General features: G+C 46.7%; 1 protein-coding gene across 2 annotated transcripts in view; it reads right to left on the reverse strand.

Annotated features, from left to right (window-relative positions):
* Positions 1-779: 779 nt before the first annotated feature.
* The window catches only part of LOC135921203 (sulfotransferase 1C2-like), a 75,733-nt gene continuing 55,138 nt past the window's right edge, over positions 780-21,374 (reverse strand). For both annotated transcript variants that reach the window (XM_065455523.2, XM_065455522.2), the window contains exons 2-4: positions 18,673-19,107; positions 8,731-8,979; positions 780-6,393 (exon numbers count right to left, since the gene is read on the reverse strand). In XM_065455523.2, the coding sequence (XP_065311595.1) occupies positions 5,875-6,393; positions 8,731-8,979; positions 18,673-18,999 (1,095 nt within the window). In that variant the 5' untranslated portion in view covers positions 19,000-19,107 and the 3' untranslated portion in view covers positions 780-5,874. The remainder of the gene's footprint in view (positions 6,394-8,730; positions 8,980-18,672; positions 19,108-21,374) is intronic.

Here is a 21,374-nt window from a genome sequence, read left to right on the forward strand (position 1 = left end):
AGTGAAAAGAAGGAAATGCAGAAAAGTTAATCTCGTGGGAGGAGGGGTATACAGGAGGGGGAGGGTGTATTGTGTAAGAATTCACTGATTGGCTGGAGCAGCACAAGCGAGGGGGAGACCGACTGGAAGTTGGCTGGGAGAGCCTGTCTCCTCTTCACTCATACAGCTCCAGCCAATCAGCGGAGGCCGAAGTGGACACTGTAAGATTCTGTAAGAAGTGGATTCTGTAGGAGTCCACTAGGTAGACTCTTACAGAATACACCCCTCCCCCCACCCGTAGGTAAAGGCAAAAGGAGAGATAGTTCAAGTGTACAGCTGTAGAAGTAGGGTCCCTATGCAAGCATGTTCTAAGGTCCGCTGATATTATTCCTATTCGTACCTCATGGAAATGGCTGACTCCCCCACACGCTACCACAGCTACTGTGAAAAGACCATCGAGCATTGCACCCGCTTCGACGGCCAATGTAGTATTTCCGGAGCACACTCAGCCAAATAGACGGTCGAACCTTTTTTATAAAGGCAAGAATCCTGCATGCACGGCATCGACCATCATCAACCCACAAAGATACGCGCGCTCTAACGACTTTCATAAAAAAAAAAGATATTGATACTGAACTTTATGCAAATATTGTACACCCGATTATGACGTCCGCAGACGTTCGCCAACTTTGAGGCGTGCATTCTAGCGCTGCTGCCATTGCTGCACCAAGCTGGAATACAAGGGCATGATTCCGATGATTTGCGTTGAAACAACAACAGCAACAACAAAAAGAAACAAGTCCCAGTTGTGTGTCTCTTTATTTAAACAGTAACAAAACGTGATGAATTCAACTATGATGAAGGGCGATCTCAGTGGATGAACTGAATTAGATGAGTGTTCGCTAAAGCGCATCAACAGAAACTATTCTATCAAACAGCTCGTTTACCGATACGGTCAATGTCCGCATTGAGAAAACCAAAGAAACGATAAAATAAAACAAATGGTGTTCACCGTTTTGCAAGTAAACGAACAACAAAGACATATGTCATAAAAGCTGTAAACGATAGAGATTATTTATCTCAAACGGCTAAAAAAAAAAAAAAACGTTGGCAACGCTTGAGGAACTTTCACGTCGTTGAGTCCCACGTCGTGAGCACGTGTTGGAGTGACGTTACTGCACCATGTTCGGCGTTTTGTTCCCTGCCTTGTGAACGTATCTGTGCCGCCATGGTAATAAAACTCCAGCGTTCGTGGCGCCTTAAGTGCTTACAGTGCATTCGCTTCTGTTCATTTGCTTGCTTTTAGAGCTAGAAGCAATACAGCGTCACCATGCCAAGTGGCTTCGTCGAAGTCCCCAACCTTGTTTACGAAAGTTGTCAGAAAGCAACAACAACGTCCCGCACGCATTACGGCGGCGTTAAGCTCGCGGATGTGACACATGCGCTGCCTGCTTTTTGTCACCTAAGTCCAGCAGAAGATGATCACTAACAGTGCCTTCGACTGATCGTCTTATAGCGCTCCGGCTATATATACTAAAGAAGTATTGAAAGGCATCATTGAAGATGTGTTCTGAGAATCCTTATACCTAATGGTCTAAAAGTTATGAATCAGGCTCCTTTATATAGATATAGCAGATGGCTTATAGTTACTGCCTTACACCAGTGCTAACCGGTGTCGACCAGGACTAATATTGTACGAGTGCTATAATAGCCCGAAGGTCTGTAGCTTATAGGGCAACAAAGGAACTCGAGGAGAAGGTAAGGGCCGCGCGACAAGTGATATGGAACGCAAAATGATAAGCGTAGCGTTGAGACAGACAGCGGTGTGGATTAAAGAGAAGACGGGGGTACCTGATATTCTAATTGAGGTTAAGAGGAAGAAACGTAGTTGAAGAGGTCGGGCAACGTGTAGACAGACAACAATCGGTGATCCACAAGAGTTAGACAGTGGCGGCCAATGAAAGGAAAGTGTATAGTCGAGGACGGCAGAGAACTAGGTGGCGCGTCGAAATGAGGAAATTTGCTGGGTGAGGGAGGAGCTAGCTAGCTAGTAGCGAGGCAGGAATAATTGGAGATTGCTAAGGAGCATTCGTCGTCCTGCAGTGCACGTGAAATAGGCTGCTGCTGCTGCTGCTCATGGTGACGACGAGTTCCTTATTACACGACTTTTATTATGACGCTGCTGCATCGCTCCGAAGCGACCAACCGGGAGTGACGTAAAGAAACGATGATGAACGACCGAAACTAATACGAAGACATTTTCTTTCTTTTTTTTTGCTTTTGACCTCATGTATGGTTGCGACTACAAGGCCATAATCAAGTCTTATGTAGCTTTACTTGCGCTGAACACGCGATTTGAGGCAATTCCGAAATGTCACGCCTTTTCGGTGTCTGCACAGGTTCATACCCAAAGGAAGCAAAGTAATGGACGCCACCTTAGCGGAGAGAGGCGACGACGTGCATGGATAGTCAGTCAGATATGCGAGAATAAGTTCATTGGATTCAATCAGTGGGTTATTATCCACTGCCCTTAAGAAATGTTCTGCCATTAGTTAATCTAAATGAAGAGTTTCGCGATTCCTTGCACAGTACGTGTAAGCTTGATTTGGCATTTCCATATAGTTATGTCCTACTGTTTGTGTATTTACACCAATTTATATATGCATACAAGACTTTGCTCTTCGCTGCCCTTTCCTGCCTTCGATATATACTTCATACCACCCGTAATAAATAAATTGAATCGAGTTGAAATTGAATTGGATCTTTAGAGGCTGCTTTGTATCATTTCTGTGGTCAAGGTTAAAGATTGCATCAGCTCGTTTCGGCATGCAAGTCAACAACCCTGGTCTTAGCGGGCCAGGGATGGCAACGTCCTTTAGTGTTTGACTAGATGGCAAGCCCACAAGCAGGAGCTTCTTTTCTTCTGCGACATACGTTTGTTCAGAAATAAACCTTTACAGCAACAGTGCAATACATCTCTGCGACGAAGCAAGACGAGTGCATTTAAAAGTGAAAATAACGGCACTTCTATCGTGCTAGGAACAACTTGGTGCCATAGCGGGTTCAGCATTTGGAATGTTAGCGTAGCTTCGGACGAAGTCGTCGAATCTACATTGTATTGGTGCCGTCGTGTGCATATGGGTGTCACAAATTGTTTGAAAACGTATTGTAGAGTGTAGTCAGAGTAAGACATCGCTCTAAATGAGGGAGGAAATGGTAAAAGAAAAACTGAACTTCGCTCCTCCTTTTAGCCACTTTAGCTTATCCATTTGTAGCAAACTTCCCAGTTCTCGTACAAGGAATGCTGGAAAAGGCGGTGGTCAAACCACAGTCACTGAACGTGCACTTTTTTTCAGCCATGACCCAACTGCAAGGAAAGTGCACATCCTATTAATTTATGTGTGGCAATTAAGGGCGACCTTGCTTCGTAAAGCGGTTCTTATGAAGGAATGTGCGTTTGCACAGAGCCACTGCTTTGGAGAGCGCACCGCACTCAGCGAGAAAGCTGGTCTATACGGACTAGCCGACTGTAAAGGTGCTGCAAACTATAAAGTTAGCACCTACTGAGTCAAACACGGAGCCCGAATGGCACATACCTGTTAAAATATGTGCGAAACTTTGTTAGGAGCTCGACTGACTTCCCCAGGCGATTCCATACGTATAGTGGCACATTTGTTTTCGTAAAAGTGCCTGAGTGATAGAGGGCGCAGCTATTGCAATCCATTACAAGTAAAAGAAAAACAAGAAAGAAAGAAAGACGGATATACGCGTATACGTCCGCGTCATCTGACAAAAAACAAAAAAGCGTATTGTTGAAGTGAACCGCAAATAACTTCACAATGATGCTACGCTCCAAGCGACAGCTGGAAAAGATGTCGGAAATGAACGCGCGAGAATGCGTGGCCTACAGAACCGGTCGCTGTGCGATTAATATCGGTGCCGTGCTATGTGTATCGTTTCCCGCTCCAAGTGACGCTAGCGCAAGGGTGAACCAATCACATCTTTCAGTTCCCGCTACGCTCCTTAAAGAAAGAATACGTTGGTCCCCTGGACGAGGAAGATGGTCTGTATGGAGATTAGCGCTATACAACGTTCTGTAGCTATGAAGAGAAAGCTACGTGGGCGGAGCCTCTGCACGTGTTTTACATACTGCGCCGTTTGATATGCGCTTTCAGTTTCTTGAACAGGCGTCAAATCAGCGTAGCTTCCACGTGCGACTAGCTTGTATACTTACCCGAACGTGGAAGAGAAAAGCTATAAAAAGAAGTCACATTTAACAATCACTGATAAATTTTGTATTAATTTCATGTTGTAGATAACGTGTTCGTATTTTCTCTTCCGCAGCTTACACTTCCATATACTTCCAATATTAATATTGAACACTTATTTCTTATCATGTGGCCAAAAAACGGTGCACGAGCGTTCTTGCAAACCGCACCATCGGAATGTGACGACGAACCCGGGAGTCGAACCCGCGAGCTCCTACTGCTCCGCAGCCACGATGCCGAATAGCTGTTTCTGGATTCATACCACACAGGCGCGAATGGACGCATTGTACGGAACCTCTCTCATCCGCGTGATTCGCAGCGCTGCAAAATTTCTGGACGACAACTTGACCTTAGGGTAGTGATTGCGTACACCGTAGCCCCGGATGCTTCAGGCGTGCCGTGCTTTAGACTTGCTACGTACTTGAGTCTTTTTGCCAGTGTTATTATTATATTTTTTGGCGACAACGAGCACGCGTATGCTCGCACAGAGCGTGAAGCTACACCATATAACATACAATACACGCTTCGGCTTCAGAGTCTTAGCGGATGCTAAAGCTCTCTCTCTCATACACTAACGATGACAAAGATTCTCAACTCGACAGCGATGTCCTATTCGACTATTACGAAGCGAGACACATAGAACTTCAAGACTGTACACTGCTGTCCAGTTTTCTTATACATGCCTATAAGAACAACTCGTTCGCGATTATGAGGACGACTATACAAATGTATCTGCCTGCATACGAACTTGTAGGAGGCGTACCCACTGCACAGAATAATCGGAACGAGTTCGATGTTTCGAGAACCCGGAGAACGCAAAATTCACTGCACAGCAGAAACGCAATGCAGTAGAGACGTCCCGCATGCGTCGTATGTATATACCCCGGTCGCCTAACTTTCTGTTTGCAACTGTCGTATAGGCGAGTCATTCAGAATACGTTGCCGACCGCTGGATGCATGCATGCAGGTTCGAGTGATACTGACGTCCATGGTGCCGTGTGAAAGCGGCCGCCCTTGTATGAAGGCTTCCGCGTCGTTATCAACATCGACTGGCAATCGCTCGCGGTTTTACCTTTCGGAAGCGAATTTCTGCCGCAAAAGAGCGTCATAAAAGCGGCCCTGCTCGTGTGGACAATCAAGCAGACTCTTCTCCGAGCAAATGCAGGGCCAGGCGCGCGAAGCTGTATGTAGTGCTACACCTGTGTCCGAGTGCTACACCTGTGTCCGATTTCACGTGCGCACGATGTGGCAAGGCCCCCAAAATCCTACGTGTGTAACATCTCTATCAGAAGAAAAAGAAAAAAAGAAGGGTAAGGACGCGCGCTCTGTTCAAGCGCCAGGGCCCGTATTCACAAAGGAAACTTCTTACGACAAAACTGTTTGCAAGGGCAACTGTGGGCCTGTCAAGATGTCGGACACGTTATCAAAGAAAGCCGGCCAATATAGCAAACAGCCCTTACGAATGAAAAGCTATACGTGCGGATTCGGCACCTGAAAACGAGGCCGACGCCTTCGACAGCTCCGGAAGCTGCGCGGATTTGCTGCATAGGTCGGAGGTACGCTTTCGTTTTAGTCTATACAGGACGTGCCAAGAGCGGAAGTCGCGGCGCGCCTTTCTTCCGGCGACTCAGAAGTCGCTGTCGTCCTCTTCGTCCAGGTCCAGCCAGAGCTTCCAGAGGCCCGAGTCCTTGGAGCGCTCCCGGAGGAGCCGCTCCAGCTGGCGCTCCTGGGCCGCGTTGAGCGTCGAGCGCCAGTCGCCCACGGTTCCGCGACGCGCGAACGTCCGCGTGCGCAGCGCGGGCGCCTGCACCACCACGTCGTCGACGTCGTCCTCCTCCTCCTCCTCGTTCTTCTTGTCGTCCTCGCCCTTGGCCTTCTCGAAGCGGTGCACGGTGCGCGTGGCGTGCTCCTTCATGAAGTCGTACGAGCTGTGGTGCACGATCATGTCGAGCGCGCTCTCGTCCAGCGCCACGGACTCGAGCCACTCGTCGCCCAGGAACTGGGCCAGCCTCTCGGTCACCTCGTGCGGCGACCGCTTGATGTCCTCGTAGAGCAGGAACATCACGTTGGGCTCGTCCCGCCGCGCGTACCAGCCGCACACGTGGTCGAAGTAGTCGCCCCAGATCATGTCGCCGCTCACGAACTCCTGCGTCACGCGGGAGAGAGGACGGCCGGGTGGTCACGCGGTGAACGTGATCTAGCTACCATTATGGTGTAAAAAACAATAATAAAGATATATATCTTCATGATTTTCAGCATCTAACAGCTGTTATGCGGCAGCTACTGTGATAGCGCACATGAAAGTAACCTTAATGTATAGACACGAGGTTAATTAATTTACGTTTATGTTGCCCTGCAGCCCAGGTAGAATACTAGCCGAATAGCGATGGACTTCTGACGATATTCGCTGCGAGAGAGCAACCAGAGATTCTCGCTCCCGTCCACGGCGATGCGGAAGGGTGGCGTCGTCTGGCGGCATGTTTTAATGTTCGCAAATGCCATTCTGTGTTTAACTATTTCCCTATCATGGAGAAAATGGGTGTTTTTATTAGGCTACGCCAGATAATTTTTTCTGAAGGAACTACTGCACTCAACATTTTATATAATACAAAGCAGAATCATTGCGCTTTTCACGCATAAAATTTTTACTTACGAGATGCATGTCATAAAAGGGATATGAACTGCCAGAATGAAGATTGTGGAATAAAAGTGAGCAAAGTTTGTGAAGGCGCGCTTGTATCTACTAAGAAAAGAAATGTAACAAAATTATGAGATATGCAAAATGTGTTGCCGTCAAATAGGCACTGTCTCCGAGGAAACGAAACATTTTCATAGAACAGGTATTCCACTGCAAAAATTTAACTTCAAGCACTACAGTTGGACGTGCCGGGCTGCGGCCGCCGATGTGCCGGGCTGGTTTGCGTCATCGTCGCTCTCAGGATCAAAACCCGACAAAGGCAACATCCCCAAACCCTCCGCTGCTCGATCCATCGACAAAGTCAGCCGCAGACGGAGCGGAATCGCGAGATCCGCGATCTTTCGAAGCGTGCGCGCCGCTCCTGGAGGCGGCCATTTTTGCTTTCTGCTTTGACGATCGCGAAACTTCGGAGCGCGTTCAAAATTTACTGCCAAGCTGTAAAAAAACGAACTTCTTAGAAAAAAAAATATAATTCTCTTCCTTCACCTCAGGTAGCGCAGTGTGCCCGTGATCGGCGCGGAAGGTCTAAAAAACGGCACTTCAAACCATCGTTAGCGGGCTAACGATGCCCAATAAGCCCGGTAGGAAAAGAATTAATAGACATCTTGCAGGGAGGTGCGTTATAAGCTAACCGAAGATCGGTAGGCCGGTTGGCCCTTAGGCGCCCACAGTAAAACTACAATTGAGGCAGTGGAGGGTGACATCGGTTGGACCTCTTTGAAGTCAGAGAAGCGCAGATCAAAGTTAGTTTTGAAGAAAGATTCAGGACCACGGATGAAATTAAATGGGCGGCAACCCAAATATCAGTAACTCGAAAGCGTGGACACAGAATGGAGGAATACGTCAAGAAAGTTGGCAACCAAGTGCAGGGTAATTTAAAGTGTAAATAGACAACCAGGAGTCATTAGAAATAGAGAGAAACAGAGACAGCGAAATGGACGCAAAGAATTAAAAATAAAGAAGATTATAGAGATATACAAGGACGGCAAGAAAGAATTTGGAAGAGAAAATCTGCACAACAGTATGGGCAGTGCCTTCCTATTCGAGGCCCAAGCTGGTTGCCTAAAAACAAAAACACACCGGGACAAATGTTTGCAACAGGATGAGGCATATGTGTCTACTTGTAGCAAAAATCCAGAGATAACTCAGCAAGTTCGAATGGAATGTGAAGGTCTTAACCCGGCGGCGCCCGTAGGTAACGTCCGCCTTCCAGAAGCGCTGCGATTCAGAACCGATGGAAATAACCGGTCAGCAGTCGAGCTAAGCAAGAAACGTCTGGATATCGGTGATAAAAAAAACGACAACGGGAAGAGATTGATAGCACCGGATCCCTAGAGGCATAGATAACTGTACAAGGTAGATATATAGATGTTTTAGGGAAGAGAGAAAACACTAAGGAAAGAAACGCAAAATACGAGACTGACAAGCATGTATAGATTACCGAATTAGCTCGGGCAGGCTGGGTGACTATATGTCACCGCCCAGTTTCGAAAGGGATGACAATAAAGCATCATGATCGGCAACATCATTATAGTGATATAACGTATCGGAGACTGGAAGAGCATGCATAGACCCAGCCGCCGCTTTATCTCTTAGACGACACCTTGTACTGTGCCCCCCCCCCCTTTTTTTTTTGGTACAACTACTGGTGCACCATTTAAGGCTGAAAGATGTGAACTTAGATATCAAGTAGATAGCGTGAAAAAGTGCACACGCATTTCTTTTCCTCGTGTTTGCTGAACTAACTTGCCCGCGCGAACAAGTTCTTTCGAGTCGCTCCATCACCTGGAACGCGGCGTCCATGGACTTCTGCTTGAGGAAGAGCTGCCGGTTGAGGAAGATGGAGACGAAGCAGTCCTTGGGATTCCGCGCCACGTAGATGTACTTGGCCCGCTCCGACCAGGGCATCAGCTGGACGGGCAGGTGCGACTTGATGGCGTTGGGGCGCGGCATGCGGCGCACCGCCTCGGCGCCCACCAGTTCCAGGTGCGGCGTCGCCTTGGACCACTGGACGTAGTCGCCGGACGGGTGGCCCTGCGACACGCAACGAAACCACGGGTTGTGGCGTATCGTTACGGAATTCAAAGAACCACGCCAACGAACAAGGCCGTTTGAGCACTACCTAACCGACGCTAACGTGAATAGAGTAACAAGAGCGCTGTGCGACTGTAAGCTTTTCCTCTCCAAACGACTGACGCGTGTTCCTGTTCCAAGGTGCTTTGAGTGTCTACCAGGGGCGTTCGAATAGGGGCGTTCGCTTGCCTTGCGGCGAATCATCCCTAGTAATAATAACAACAATAAAAAAGAATACGAATATTCGACAAAGACGACCTTCGAATATTCAATTGCACAACGAGTATTTCCTCATTTCTAAACATATTAAAATATAACGGTTACGTGGAGCTCTGTTTAGGCGAAAAAGAAAGATGAAGGCTCATTTACGTTGTTTAATACATGTGTAATGTCATTCACAGCTGGACTTAAATGCATCAACTGATGAACTCGTAAATAAGAAGCGCACAGTAAAGGTGATCGCATGCGGCGTAACATAATAATTAATGGCAGTAATAAAACACAGGAACAGCACGTCACAAGATGTTGAAAGAATCAAAATGTAGTACTACAGCACAGCGCGTCGTTTCACACGGCAGCGAACATGGTGAGGTTAATTGTTCAAATACGTAGTAAATTTTGCTACCTAAATCGAGAAGACATACCTGCAAGCTAAATAAAGGCGAAGAATCCTTATAGAATGATTGAAAATTATTTAGCATAAGTTAGCTATATACTTTATGCGTTCGCTCAGAAACTGGTGCTTCTCCGCAGCAACCACTGCTCCCATATAGCTGCAGCGGAATCACTCAGTGCAGTCACCATTTGCACCTGGCTTTTTCTCTTTAGACTTCAATCACTTAATTCGCATTAAAATAAATATTCGAAAACTTCTGATAGAAAATTCTCGAATCAAATACGAATCGAATAGCAAGGGCTATTCCATTCGTATTCGAAATTTTGAGTGTTGACACTCCCCTACGCATCCGGCATGTACGGACGCACGCATAGCATATATATTGTAGGACCTCGCCTGTCAGGTATTCGGGTGCAGTGTGTTCAGCGCTGCTAAGTACGATACAGAAGACAACAGGCGGTGTCTTCATCTTGACCACGCGTACACCAACCTCATAGCAAGGCCAAGTGTTTCAAAGAGAGTAAACCTCCGAAAATCTTCATGACGCGAAAATCTGACATATTTTAGGCGTTAAAATGAGGCTGGTTTAGCTCTTTCCATTTGTTGATATGTTGGTGAAGAATACATGTTTGCAAACGTTGGCGTGACAAACACTTTCAGACCTGAGGATATAGTCAAGCTACTTTGACAGAAGATGAGATGGAACCAAGTGGTGCATATGTTCGTTTACGTTGAAGATGAAGCGACCTGGCTTCATGGCAGGGTTCGTGAGCAGCCCCTTACGACTAGGCAATGGTGACGCATGGAATGAAATAACGTTTAATAACTTAAACTGCGCAACGTACAAGCAGAAAGACATATTCGTGACTCATCAAAAAGACTTGCATCCTCACGAAACGCGCTCAAGGGCAAGCCCTAGCACTGGCGAAGCGCACATCGCACGCACACATACACACAGAGAGAGAGAGAGAGAGAGAGAGAGAGAGAGAAGAGAGAGAGAGAGAGTCTCCCCCTTGAACTACTCCGCCGCTGGCTCAGAAAACCTCGACGACTGTGCTTTCGTTACTACACCTGTAATGTTAAGTGAGCGCCCCTACGATGTTATAATTGCGTGATATATTATCGTTTATAGCAATAGTAGTTTATTGCCTAAGCAGGGAGTTATTATGTGTTTATTACAAGTGATTGATTTGTTGTCATGTTAATCGCGAGTCGATTGCATGTTATGTACGAATCCCACCACTCCTACCATGATACTGAGTTGGACTGGTAGTACCAAATAAATAAATAAATAAATAAATAAATAAATAAATAAATAAATAAATAAATAAATAAATAAATCATGCAGCGCTGTACGGCGAATGCTCGCAGTCATCTCGCCATGCAGTGATGTCGGCGACCCTGCCAAAGAGGATAAATAAAATTCGAAAATATGTTTCTAATTTACGGTGACGAGGTTGTTCATTTATGCACACTGAAAAAGTTTGCGCGGAGACACGAGGACAGGCCGCGAAAAGACAAGGCTATGTCATTTAAGTTGAGCTACGCCAGGCGAGCTTCTGAAGTGGACACAATTGGTGGGGTGGTCACCACTGTGGTATAGCATAAAAGGGGAGTGGTACAAGAAAACAAAAAACGAACAGTTCTTTTTGAACTATTCGAACTAAATTTAGTACCGTTAGAAATGCAGAGTAGTACACAAACTAATACGAACAGCCGCTTTTTGACAGTTGTTTTTGATAAAAAATAGTGCGAAAAATAATGGGAGCACGAAGAGCAAATATAGACAAAGAATGATAGCCAGAGCTCCCACCCCGTAGGTGTGCTGTTAGTAGTTTCCTAAATTCTTAGCATCACGCTCAAAGTCAGCTGGTTCTGACAGACTGCTCCAGGCTTCGATGACGTCGGGGAGGAATGATTTGTTAAACACGCTGCTCTTAATATGAAACACTGAGGGCTCGTTGGGTTGAATATGCTACAAGATGCTGCTTTGGGTGGAATTAGTGCTGAGCCTTGAAATTCATTGTTATTCGAGACGAATCAGGCTACGCTGTGTTGCACCAGTTGAAATGTGTGACACACATTAGTCCAGAGTCATACTAAGGACGAGTACTCCATTTCAAAACAGTCATGGCTCCACAAAGAACGACTTACTGACTGTGCATTTTAAAATCCTTTTCGACCAAAGCTTTTTCGCGTAAAAAACTGAACTATGTGCATCTGAATAAGAAAGGAGATGGGGAAAAAATCTCGGCGAGACTTCTTGCTTTATATTGTGGCCCTTTGCCAAGAATTTGGCAGATGGTGGGAAGCTTACGATACTTTAAAAATTCGCTGTCATATAATGATCACGAGTTATTCGACGACAGTTTAAGTGATTCAGGTGGTAAAGCTTCAAAGGTGTGGCCCAGGGGCCTAGAAACAGCGCGCCTGTGGAGGTTTTCAAAATCGGGCAGAGTCAGTGAGCCGCTGACCCAAGCCTACACATAAATCGTGCAATAAAGGTTGCTGGCTCTCCGATCTGTCGCATTACATGCGGCATTTTCTTTTTTTTCCTCGCTGTCGAATATTCCTTTCGATGCATTGTATTTCGTACAGGAATCGTCGGACTGGAAATACGCAAGCTACCTAGCCATTTTCTAAAGTTGATGCCTTCGTATCGATTACTGAACCGTGATCCGCAGAGCCAGAAGCTTCCCCAGAACGCGGGTACACCAGACGTGAACTGATGATCTGCCACGCGGTTCAAGCGGCCACTGAGCATTATACTACAAAGGGCGTCGCTTGAAACTTCCGGCAGTTTATAATCATTCACGGGATAAAAATTTGACGCACTTCAATAGCTAAGTCACGCGTGGTCGAGGGCTCGCACGGGAACGTTGGCCGAATTTCCCCGCATTCGTTGCGTCTGACGCGCGAGGACGCCGAGCGCACGCTCAGCCGTAATAGTACTGGGCACCAACGACACTATTTGCACCTTGATCCTTTCTCTGTTGTTCCGTTCATGATGCGCTTTAAATTGCTTGTACACTTTCTCTCGCGCCAGTGCGTTGGAACTTATTGCACTGCAGGGCGCAAGACGTTGCTTCCTAGAATGCGAATTTCTGTTTCTCTGGCGTGATTCGCAACGTGCCTGGTAATTGCTGACAGAGTTTTAGAACAAAAACACCAAAAGAAAACGTGGTTACTGGAAAGGATAAGAAATGCAGAGAGTGCCCGACTCTGTATTATAAAACATTACGTCTTGCGATGGAGATCGAGATAGAGAAACAGTGACGACGCAAAAGGAAAGGTAGGCAGATTAACCAAATCCGTGCCTGATAGCTAAGGGGAAAATGAGAAGGATAACTAAGACGAAATAAAGATAACAGAGATGCAGCCAATGTGAACACACTCACGCAGGAATGTTCGCTAGAAGTCGCAAGCGTTCGTTACAGTCTAGTCGCCTTCAATATTAAGAAGCCACTCGATAGTCAGTCGAGTAAAAAGAGTCAACGATAACAGCAGCGAGCGACCTCGACGTGCACAGTTAGAAAGACGTTTTGCCAACAAAGTTGACCTATTTTTTGAGAGCCAACAGATATATGAGTCACGCGAAATGTCATTCGCCGCATTTCATCGTACGCGCTTCGGATTGAGGCTGCTGTGTAAAACAGGTGCAGAGCCTTCTCGGAACGACAAGAAAAAAAAAAGCAGCTGTGCGCTTCGGTCATGGAAACCGTTTGGACGTAGATGTATACGTGCATAGCCCATCGGCAAACGACTGAAGGGAGCTGCGTCGCTAAACTTCCGAGGTGTATTTTGTTGCCGTGCGTCGACTGCATCGTGCGCAGCTCTCGTAATCGAAGTAAAGTACGAGCTGACCACGCTGACTAAAGCGCTGATTTCCTCTGCCCTGAAGGGCCCATTAGGCGCATTTGACGGAGGCAAATACTCAACAAGCCTCATTCAATTAACCAATGGCCCTCAGTCCCCAGCAGGTGCGCAGCATCTGACCAAGGCGGCGGACAGGCCTGTGACGCAGCAGAGGGTGCTAAGAATCTCTGGACCGGGACAGGCCGCCAATGGAAACTGACAATTGCAACGTTTAACACCTGAACTCTCTCGAGTGAAGCTAGTCTAGCAGGGCTTTTTGAGGGGCTAGCAGGCATCGTTTGGGATATCATTGGCCTTAGTGAGGTTAGAAGAACTGGTGAGGCTTATGCAGTGCTGACAAATGGCCCCATCCTCTGCTGTAGAGGACTTCCAGATAAGAAGCAGTACGGAGTAGGATTCCTAATCCATAAGGACATAGCGGGAAACATTGACGAATTCTACAGCATTATAGAGAAGGTAGCAGTAGTCGTATTAAAGATGAACAGTAGGCATAGAATAAAGGTAGTATAAACCTACGCTCCAACTTCCAATCACGACGATGAAGAAATAGAACGGCTTTATGAAGATGTTGAATTAGCGATGCGAAAAGTGCAAACTCAGTATATTGTAGTCATGGGTGACTTCAATGGAAAAGTGGGGAAAAGGCATGCTGGTGACCAAGTAATTGGCAACTACGGCGTCGATTTTAGGAACACTAGAGGAGAGACGTTGGTAGAAATCGCGGAAAGGAATAAGTTGCAAGTAATGAACACCCTTTTCAGGAAGCGTCAGAACAAAAAGAGGGCCTGGAAAAGCCCTAGTGGTGAAACATGAAATGAAATTGATTTCATACATTCTGCTGATCCCAACATAGCGCAGGATGTAGAAATGTTAGGTTGGGTAAAGTGCAGTGATCATAGGTTACTGAGGGCTAGGATTCAGCTCAATTTAAAGAGAGAAAGAGTAAAATTGGTCAAAGAAAAACAGGTCAACATAGAGGCAGTAAGGGTAAAAGCAGACAAATTTAGGCTTGTACTTGCAAACAAATATGCACTCTTAGAACAGAGAGATGACGATGATGACATAGAGGTAATGAATGAAACCGTAACGAAGCTGCCTTCAGAGGCAGCAATTGAAATGGGAGGCAAGGCACCAATACAACCGGTAGGCAAGCTCTCCCAAGTAACAACTGACCTAATAAAGAAACGGCAAAGAATGGCAGTGTCCATCTCAAGAGATAAGATAGAATTCGCGGAATTGTCAATACTGATCAACAAAACGAAAATAAGTGATATTCGAAAGAATTTCACTTATTAAGGAAGCAGTGAAAAATGGACGCAGCATGAAATCAGTGAGGAGGAAACTTCCCATAGGACAAACCAAGATGTGTGCACTGAAAGATAAGCAAGGCAATATCATCAGCAATCTCGAAGATATAATAAAAGCAGCGGAAGAATTCTATATTGATCTGTACAGTACCCAAAGCAGCCAGGATACCTCCTTTCGAAGGAGTAATGAACTAGTTACAGAGGCTCCTTCTATAACTAGTGATGAAGTTAGAAGGGCCTTGCACGACATGCAACGCGGAAAAGCGGCAGGAGAAGATGGAATACCAGTCGATTCAATCAAAGATAGAGGTGACATAATGCTTGAAAAACTGGCGGCCCTTTATACGAACTGTCTACCGACGTCGAAGGTCTTAGTGAACTGGTAGAATGCCAACATTATACAAATTCACAGAAAGAGAAACGTTAAGGAATTGAAAAATAATAGGCCCATTAGCTTACTTCCAGTATTATATAAAATATTCACGAAGATAATCTCCAATGGAATAGGGGCAACACTGGACTTTAGTCAACCAAGGGAACAGGCTGGCTTCAGGAAGGGATACTCTACAATAGATCACATTCATGCCATTGATCAGGTAACCGAGAAAAATCGCAGAGTACAATCAGCCTCTCTATATGGCTTTAATAGATTACGAAAACGCATTTTATTCAGTAGAGATATCAGCAGTCATAGAGGCATTACGTAATGAAGGAGTACGGAACGCTTACGTAAATATCTCGGAAAGTATCTGTGGAGATTTCACAGCTACTTTACTTCTCCAGAAAAACTAGGAAAAATTAAGATACCTATAAAAAAAGGGGTCAGACAAAGAGACACAATCTCTTCAGTGCTATTCACTGCGTGCTTGGAAGAAGTATTCAAGCTGTTAAACTGGGACTTAGGAGTAAGTGTAACCGACAACTACCTCAGCAACCTTCGATTTTCAGATAACATTGTCCTGTTCAGCAACACTGGGGACGAGTTACAACAAATTATTGAGGACCTTAACAAAGAGAGTGTAAGAGTGGGGCTGAAAATTAATATGCAGAAGACCTGACGATATGCAGATAGGCAGATAATGATCAATAACCGGGCAAGGGAACAATGGTTCAGGATCGCCGGTCAGCCTCTAGAGTCTGTGAAGGAGTACGTTTACCTAGGTCAATTACACACAGGGGATCCTGATTTACAGAAGGAAATTCACAGAAGAATTAAAATGGGTTGGAACGCATTTGGCAGACATTGTTGGATCCTGACTGGAAGCTTACCATTATAAATGCATTCTACCGGTGCTAACAAGTTAAGGACCACGCACAGAGCGACGGAACGAAGAATGTTAAGCGTAACGTTAAGCGACAGGAAGAGAGCGGTGTGGACCAGAGTACAAACACGGATATCCGATATTCTAATTGACATTAAGAGAAAAGAATGGAGCTGGGCAGGTCACGTAATGCGCAGGTTAGATAACTGGTGGACCATAAGAGTTACAGAATGGGTGTCAAGAGAAGGGAAGCGCAGTCGAGGACGGCAGGAGACTAGGTGGGGTGATGAAATCAGGAAATTCGCAGCCGTTAGTTGGAATCTGTTGGCGCAGGATAGGGGTAATTGGAGATCGCAGGGAGAGGCCTTCGTCCTGCAGTGGACATCAAATAGGCTGATGGTGATGATGATGTTACTCAATAATAATAATATTTGGGGTTTTACGTGCCAAAACCACTTTCTGATTATGAGGCACGCCGTAGTGGAGGACTCCGGAAATTTTGACCACCTGGGGTTCTTTAACGTGCACCTAAATCTAAGCACACGGGTGTTTTCGCATTTCGCCCCCATCGAAATGCGGCCGCCGTGGCCGGGATTCGATCCCGCGACCTCGTGCTCAGCAGCCCAACACCATAGCCACTGAGCCACCACGGCGGGTGTGTTACTCAACAACGCCATATTACAATATAGGAAACGTCATTTTTCGGCACCGTGATTGTACTTACGGAAGTAGTTTGCAACAAATTACAAGATAAAATAAAAGAAATGAGTCGTATAACCTCTTTTTCATTATCCACGGCCTTGTTGCTGAGCAGTTCCTTCTTGCCGAAGCAGTCCGACATGTGACACGGGCTCGGCCAGAGAGGGAAGATCAATATAACGGAATTGATGTAGCCAGAGTTATGTAACAGTTACAGGAACCGTTAAACATCTGTTTTGCGTTTCTGAGCAACGTGCACGTTAAGAAATAGCAGAAAGCTAGTGTTGGAAAGGTAACGACTGACATCGCAGGCGCTCACTATAGCCCTATAGGCTTCAAGCGCCGACGAAAACGCAATGAATATGGATATGGTAATCAGCGTTTTTAAAGAAAAGGCGGTCGGCTCGCCCACCACTCCTGGTCTCCCTCAACACCGGAGGTCGCTACCGCAATGTTCGCGTCTGCGTGTGCGCGCACGGCAGGGGATCGTAGCTGATGAAGAGTCAGTGGATGGCTGGCCCCGAGTCATACCGAGTTACCGAAAAGCAAGTGTGCAACTTGGGTGTAGTAAGCTACAGTGCAATAAGCTCTGTGGGCGCCTTGCTGAAAGATCCTTGCACTTAGGCGGCTCGAGGCGGCGTGCCTATCTTCATGTATTACGCCAATATCAAACGTATAGTACCCGCCTTCACAATAGGTACAGCGCGAGTAAGGCAAGACGGACAGGAGTAGAGGCGTTCAGCGCTGACTTTAAGACGCTTTAGCTTGGAAAGACGACGCACAGCGTATACACACTCATAACCACACTGCATATGCGTCCGCTGTAAGCCGTGCAAATGCTCCCCCCGTGCTTAACAAGTATGCACTGTTTCGAGCAAGCACAGGGATCGCCCAACGGGTTGAAAATGTTGAAGCTGAAAAGATTCCGGCCGATAGCCGCGTGCGCACTACACACAGCCTTATCGGCAAAAGGGTTACGTTTTCGTTCATAAATATGATCGGAAATATTGACATTGCCGAAGTGAAGTTCTTACTGTTCTTTGATATTTTATCCGTATACGCTGTCGGCAGCTACACGAGCTCTCCGACTTACCTTTCAGTGTTGCAACGCCACGATTGTGACGTGCTGGTCTGATTACGAGTGTTTATATGTGCTATGCGCCGTTTTTAAAAGTTCTTAACTCAGGCGCTGCGTGCTTCTGCTCCTGTCCGCCTTCTTACTCGCGCTGTGTACCCAATCCAGGAAGCACCAACGAGCCCAGCTTACCACTAGCGCTGGCCAGGAGGCTCGGCAGCAGCTTTAGTGTGTGACTAAAATGACTCTGACACGTTCCGGTAAGAAGGCCACGAAGAGTGCACGGCATATTTAACCATAACAGACGCGTGCCTGTACTAACGTTTGCTTAGGCCGATGCGCCCTGCCAAGTTCCGTCGATTGCCACACGGGTTGCGAAGAGCGCATGCGCTGCTACGTTCTGGCGCGACAGTGGCCAGACAGGTAAGGAAGCTGGACAGGTCAGCAGCTAATCGTGCGCTTCGAAACGAGCGATGCATTCGCTGATGCAAAATCGCAGCACGTGTTGCCATAAACTGCGTCCCCCGCTCGCTATATAGCCGTGTGTATACGTCACGCTGCTGTTGGTACGGCGAAGTTTCAGCGCTGGTTTGCCCGCTAGTACACCTATACCGGGATTACGGACTGGATTCCAAGGGAAGGGAAGCGTAGCAGGGGGCGGCAGAAAGTTAGGTGGGCGGATGAGATTAAGAAGTTTGCAGGGACAACATGGCCACAATTAGTACGTGACCGGGGTATAGTTGGAGAAGTATGGGAGAGGTCTTTGCCCTGCAGTGGGCGCAACCAGGCTGCTGCTGATGATGATGATGACACCTGTACCTTGTTGAAGATGAGGTGCACGATGTGCTGGACGAAGGCGGCCCCGCACTTGGAGTACGAGACGACGAAGACGTCGTCGTCGCGCGGCTCGTATTCCATCGCGGACTCGACCAGGGCGCGCGAGAACTCGCGCGGCAGCTTGAGCCCCCGCACCCAGAAGGTCTCGTCGTCGCCCATCGCCGAGTCGCCGCCGGCGCCCGGGGCGGCGCCGATCCTGTGGCCGAGGTCTCCTTCGCCGCCCACGGCCGAAGCCCCGGCCTTGCGGGCCGCGGCGCACGCCGTCATCTGGGGCGTCAGGGACTGCGACCGCCGCTCCGAGTGCGGCATTGTCACGTGCGGGCCACGGGGGCGCGCTCGGCGCCCGCTGCTTGCTTCTGCTGCTACGGCTCCCGAGGACTCGGACAGGTGTAGGCAGCGTTCGGGATCTATGCACACCTGCACGCAAGTAAGCAGGTGTGATTCGGTCGGTCGCCTGAGATCGCAGTGGGAGGAGAGAGAGCTTTATTTGACAAAGCAAAGCTTCAATGTTTGGTAAATAAGGGTTCAATGTTTGATATATAAGGGTCTTAATGTGGTTTGTATTACGTTTGCAACTCGATAAAATCCTGGAGGCAGTGGAACGTCAACCACCCGCACGCCTCATATAGCGTTTAACCGTCTAGATCTATAACCAATGAGTGCCCCCAGCAGCAAACCTCACCGGGTCTATCGGGAAACCACCGCGCGAGTTTGACGATGCATCCTCGAATGGGGTGTGCGCCCAACTTCATTTTTAATTATTGACCTGTGGTGCGCGTTGTGCCCACTGATGGATTTTCGTATTGAGATTATACTATATGAAGATTTGGCTCCGCGATTGTTCACCCACCGAGAAAGACAGGGGCACTTCAGGATTTTTTTTCCCTCTCTTTTAAAGCGGAAGCCTGGCTGCTGGGTCGATTGCCGTCTGGGTGGATATATTTGTGGATATATATAAAAAGGTTATTGAAAGTGCTCGCGAAGTGGCTAGCACGCTGAACAAGTATCCGCACCTCTGTTCTGCGTAATAAAAAAGAAAACAGTCTCCTACATAAAACCTGAACATATAACGTCAACTCACAGGCATGTCTAATGCACACCAATCTGTTAAGAGAATGGTGAATTATATATGTCTAGTGGATTCTTTGGTTATATTAATTTTCTTTGATCTGTCCACGCAGTATGTCCCACTGGGTGAGTGCCCGTTCTTGGACAGTCGTGGAGAATGGGCACGTCCCACTACGATCCCTATGTAAAACCCGCGCACATGATGTCTAAGCACACCGACGTGTCGATAAGATGGCCAAGTATATTTGACATATTCTATGATTTAGTCTATTCTCTTGGATTTGTTCACTCCGGATGTGCCACTAGGTGTGGACGCGTTCTTGGCCAATCCCCTAAAATCGGTATGTCCCACAGCGATACAAGATGCACACGATTCCTGAACTTTGTCATTACCAACACCTCTCATTAGCATTCTTTCCTCGACAAGAATCACACGCCGTCTTCGTCCATGTGACATTGCTGCGTGCACGTCTCACATTGTGCACCCGCCTGATTTGATGTTTGCATTTCGGCATAGCTTGTGAGCGATGTAGTGCATAAACATAAAAAATTGCATGACAGTAAAGTTCCGGATACACGTGAACATTGAATGGGATTACACTTTGCACAGGACGAAACTAAACAACATTGTACGCATCGCCGTTAGTTGTAAATCATTTATTTTAAAACCGCTCCATTTAAGCTATGTTCCAAATAGATTTCAACCTGTGTGTTGAATCTGCATTTGTTTTCCCTGTTTGGCCTAGATTCATGAGAGAAGGCACACTGAATATTTTTCCATCGTTCTTCGACGTGTATTTGTGTTGTTTGCTAGCCTCACGGTTATTCTTTAGAGCAGTGAAGCACTTTATTTCCGCGATTAATTCAGTTTTATTGCAAAATTTCAAGCACCCTAATGGATTGCGACCCTTGTGAGAGTGTGCGTGTAACTAAATCTATTTATATTCCTAGCTATCATTTTTGTTTTCAATATCCCGAACACTTTCAATTGGTAGAAGAAGCTTAAAACGTGAATAATTGTTGTCATGCAACGAATTTATGTACAACGAAAAATTAGCTTCAGCGGCGGCAGTATCACAATCCACAAGACTGTCTGAAGCTAGGAAGGGGTTTTTCAGGCAAATCCTTGATTCCAGTCGGCTGTCTTCCTTAACCAGTTAATTATAATAATTAATTAGAACACCGAGCAGAATACATATTCCCCTAATCTCTATTTTTTTCTCCTCAATCTTTTTTTCATTACTTTTCTACAAATCGCCCAATTCTTGGCCGATCTCCCACAGTGGGTGTGTGCCATTTGTACAGAGGACCATTAGGATCACCCTGTACGTGCCTCCTGCCCTGCGATCCCCATGCTGATTCAGCACCAATACTGACGATGCAAGCAGACACTGGCGCCATATTAGTATGAAAGTATATGCCGTCAGCGCCAGGGTGGCACTAGAAGGAAGCTTTAAGGGCTCGCTTCTAAATAGATTTGAAAGGAGAAATGTTTTTCTTGGCAACCACTTCATCAAATTTGATGAGGTTTGTTGCATTAAAAAAAAGTTATACATGGCTCTCAAATAGACCACTAATATGTGAGTAGAAGTTTCGCAGTACTCTTGTAAACAATG

Source organism: Dermacentor albipictus, chromosome 5 (assembly GCF_038994185.2).
Source record: "Dermacentor albipictus isolate Rhodes 1998 colony chromosome 5, USDA_Dalb.pri_finalv2, whole genome shotgun sequence".
Classification (NCBI taxonomy): domain Eukaryota; kingdom Metazoa; phylum Arthropoda; class Arachnida; order Ixodida; family Ixodidae; genus Dermacentor; species Dermacentor albipictus.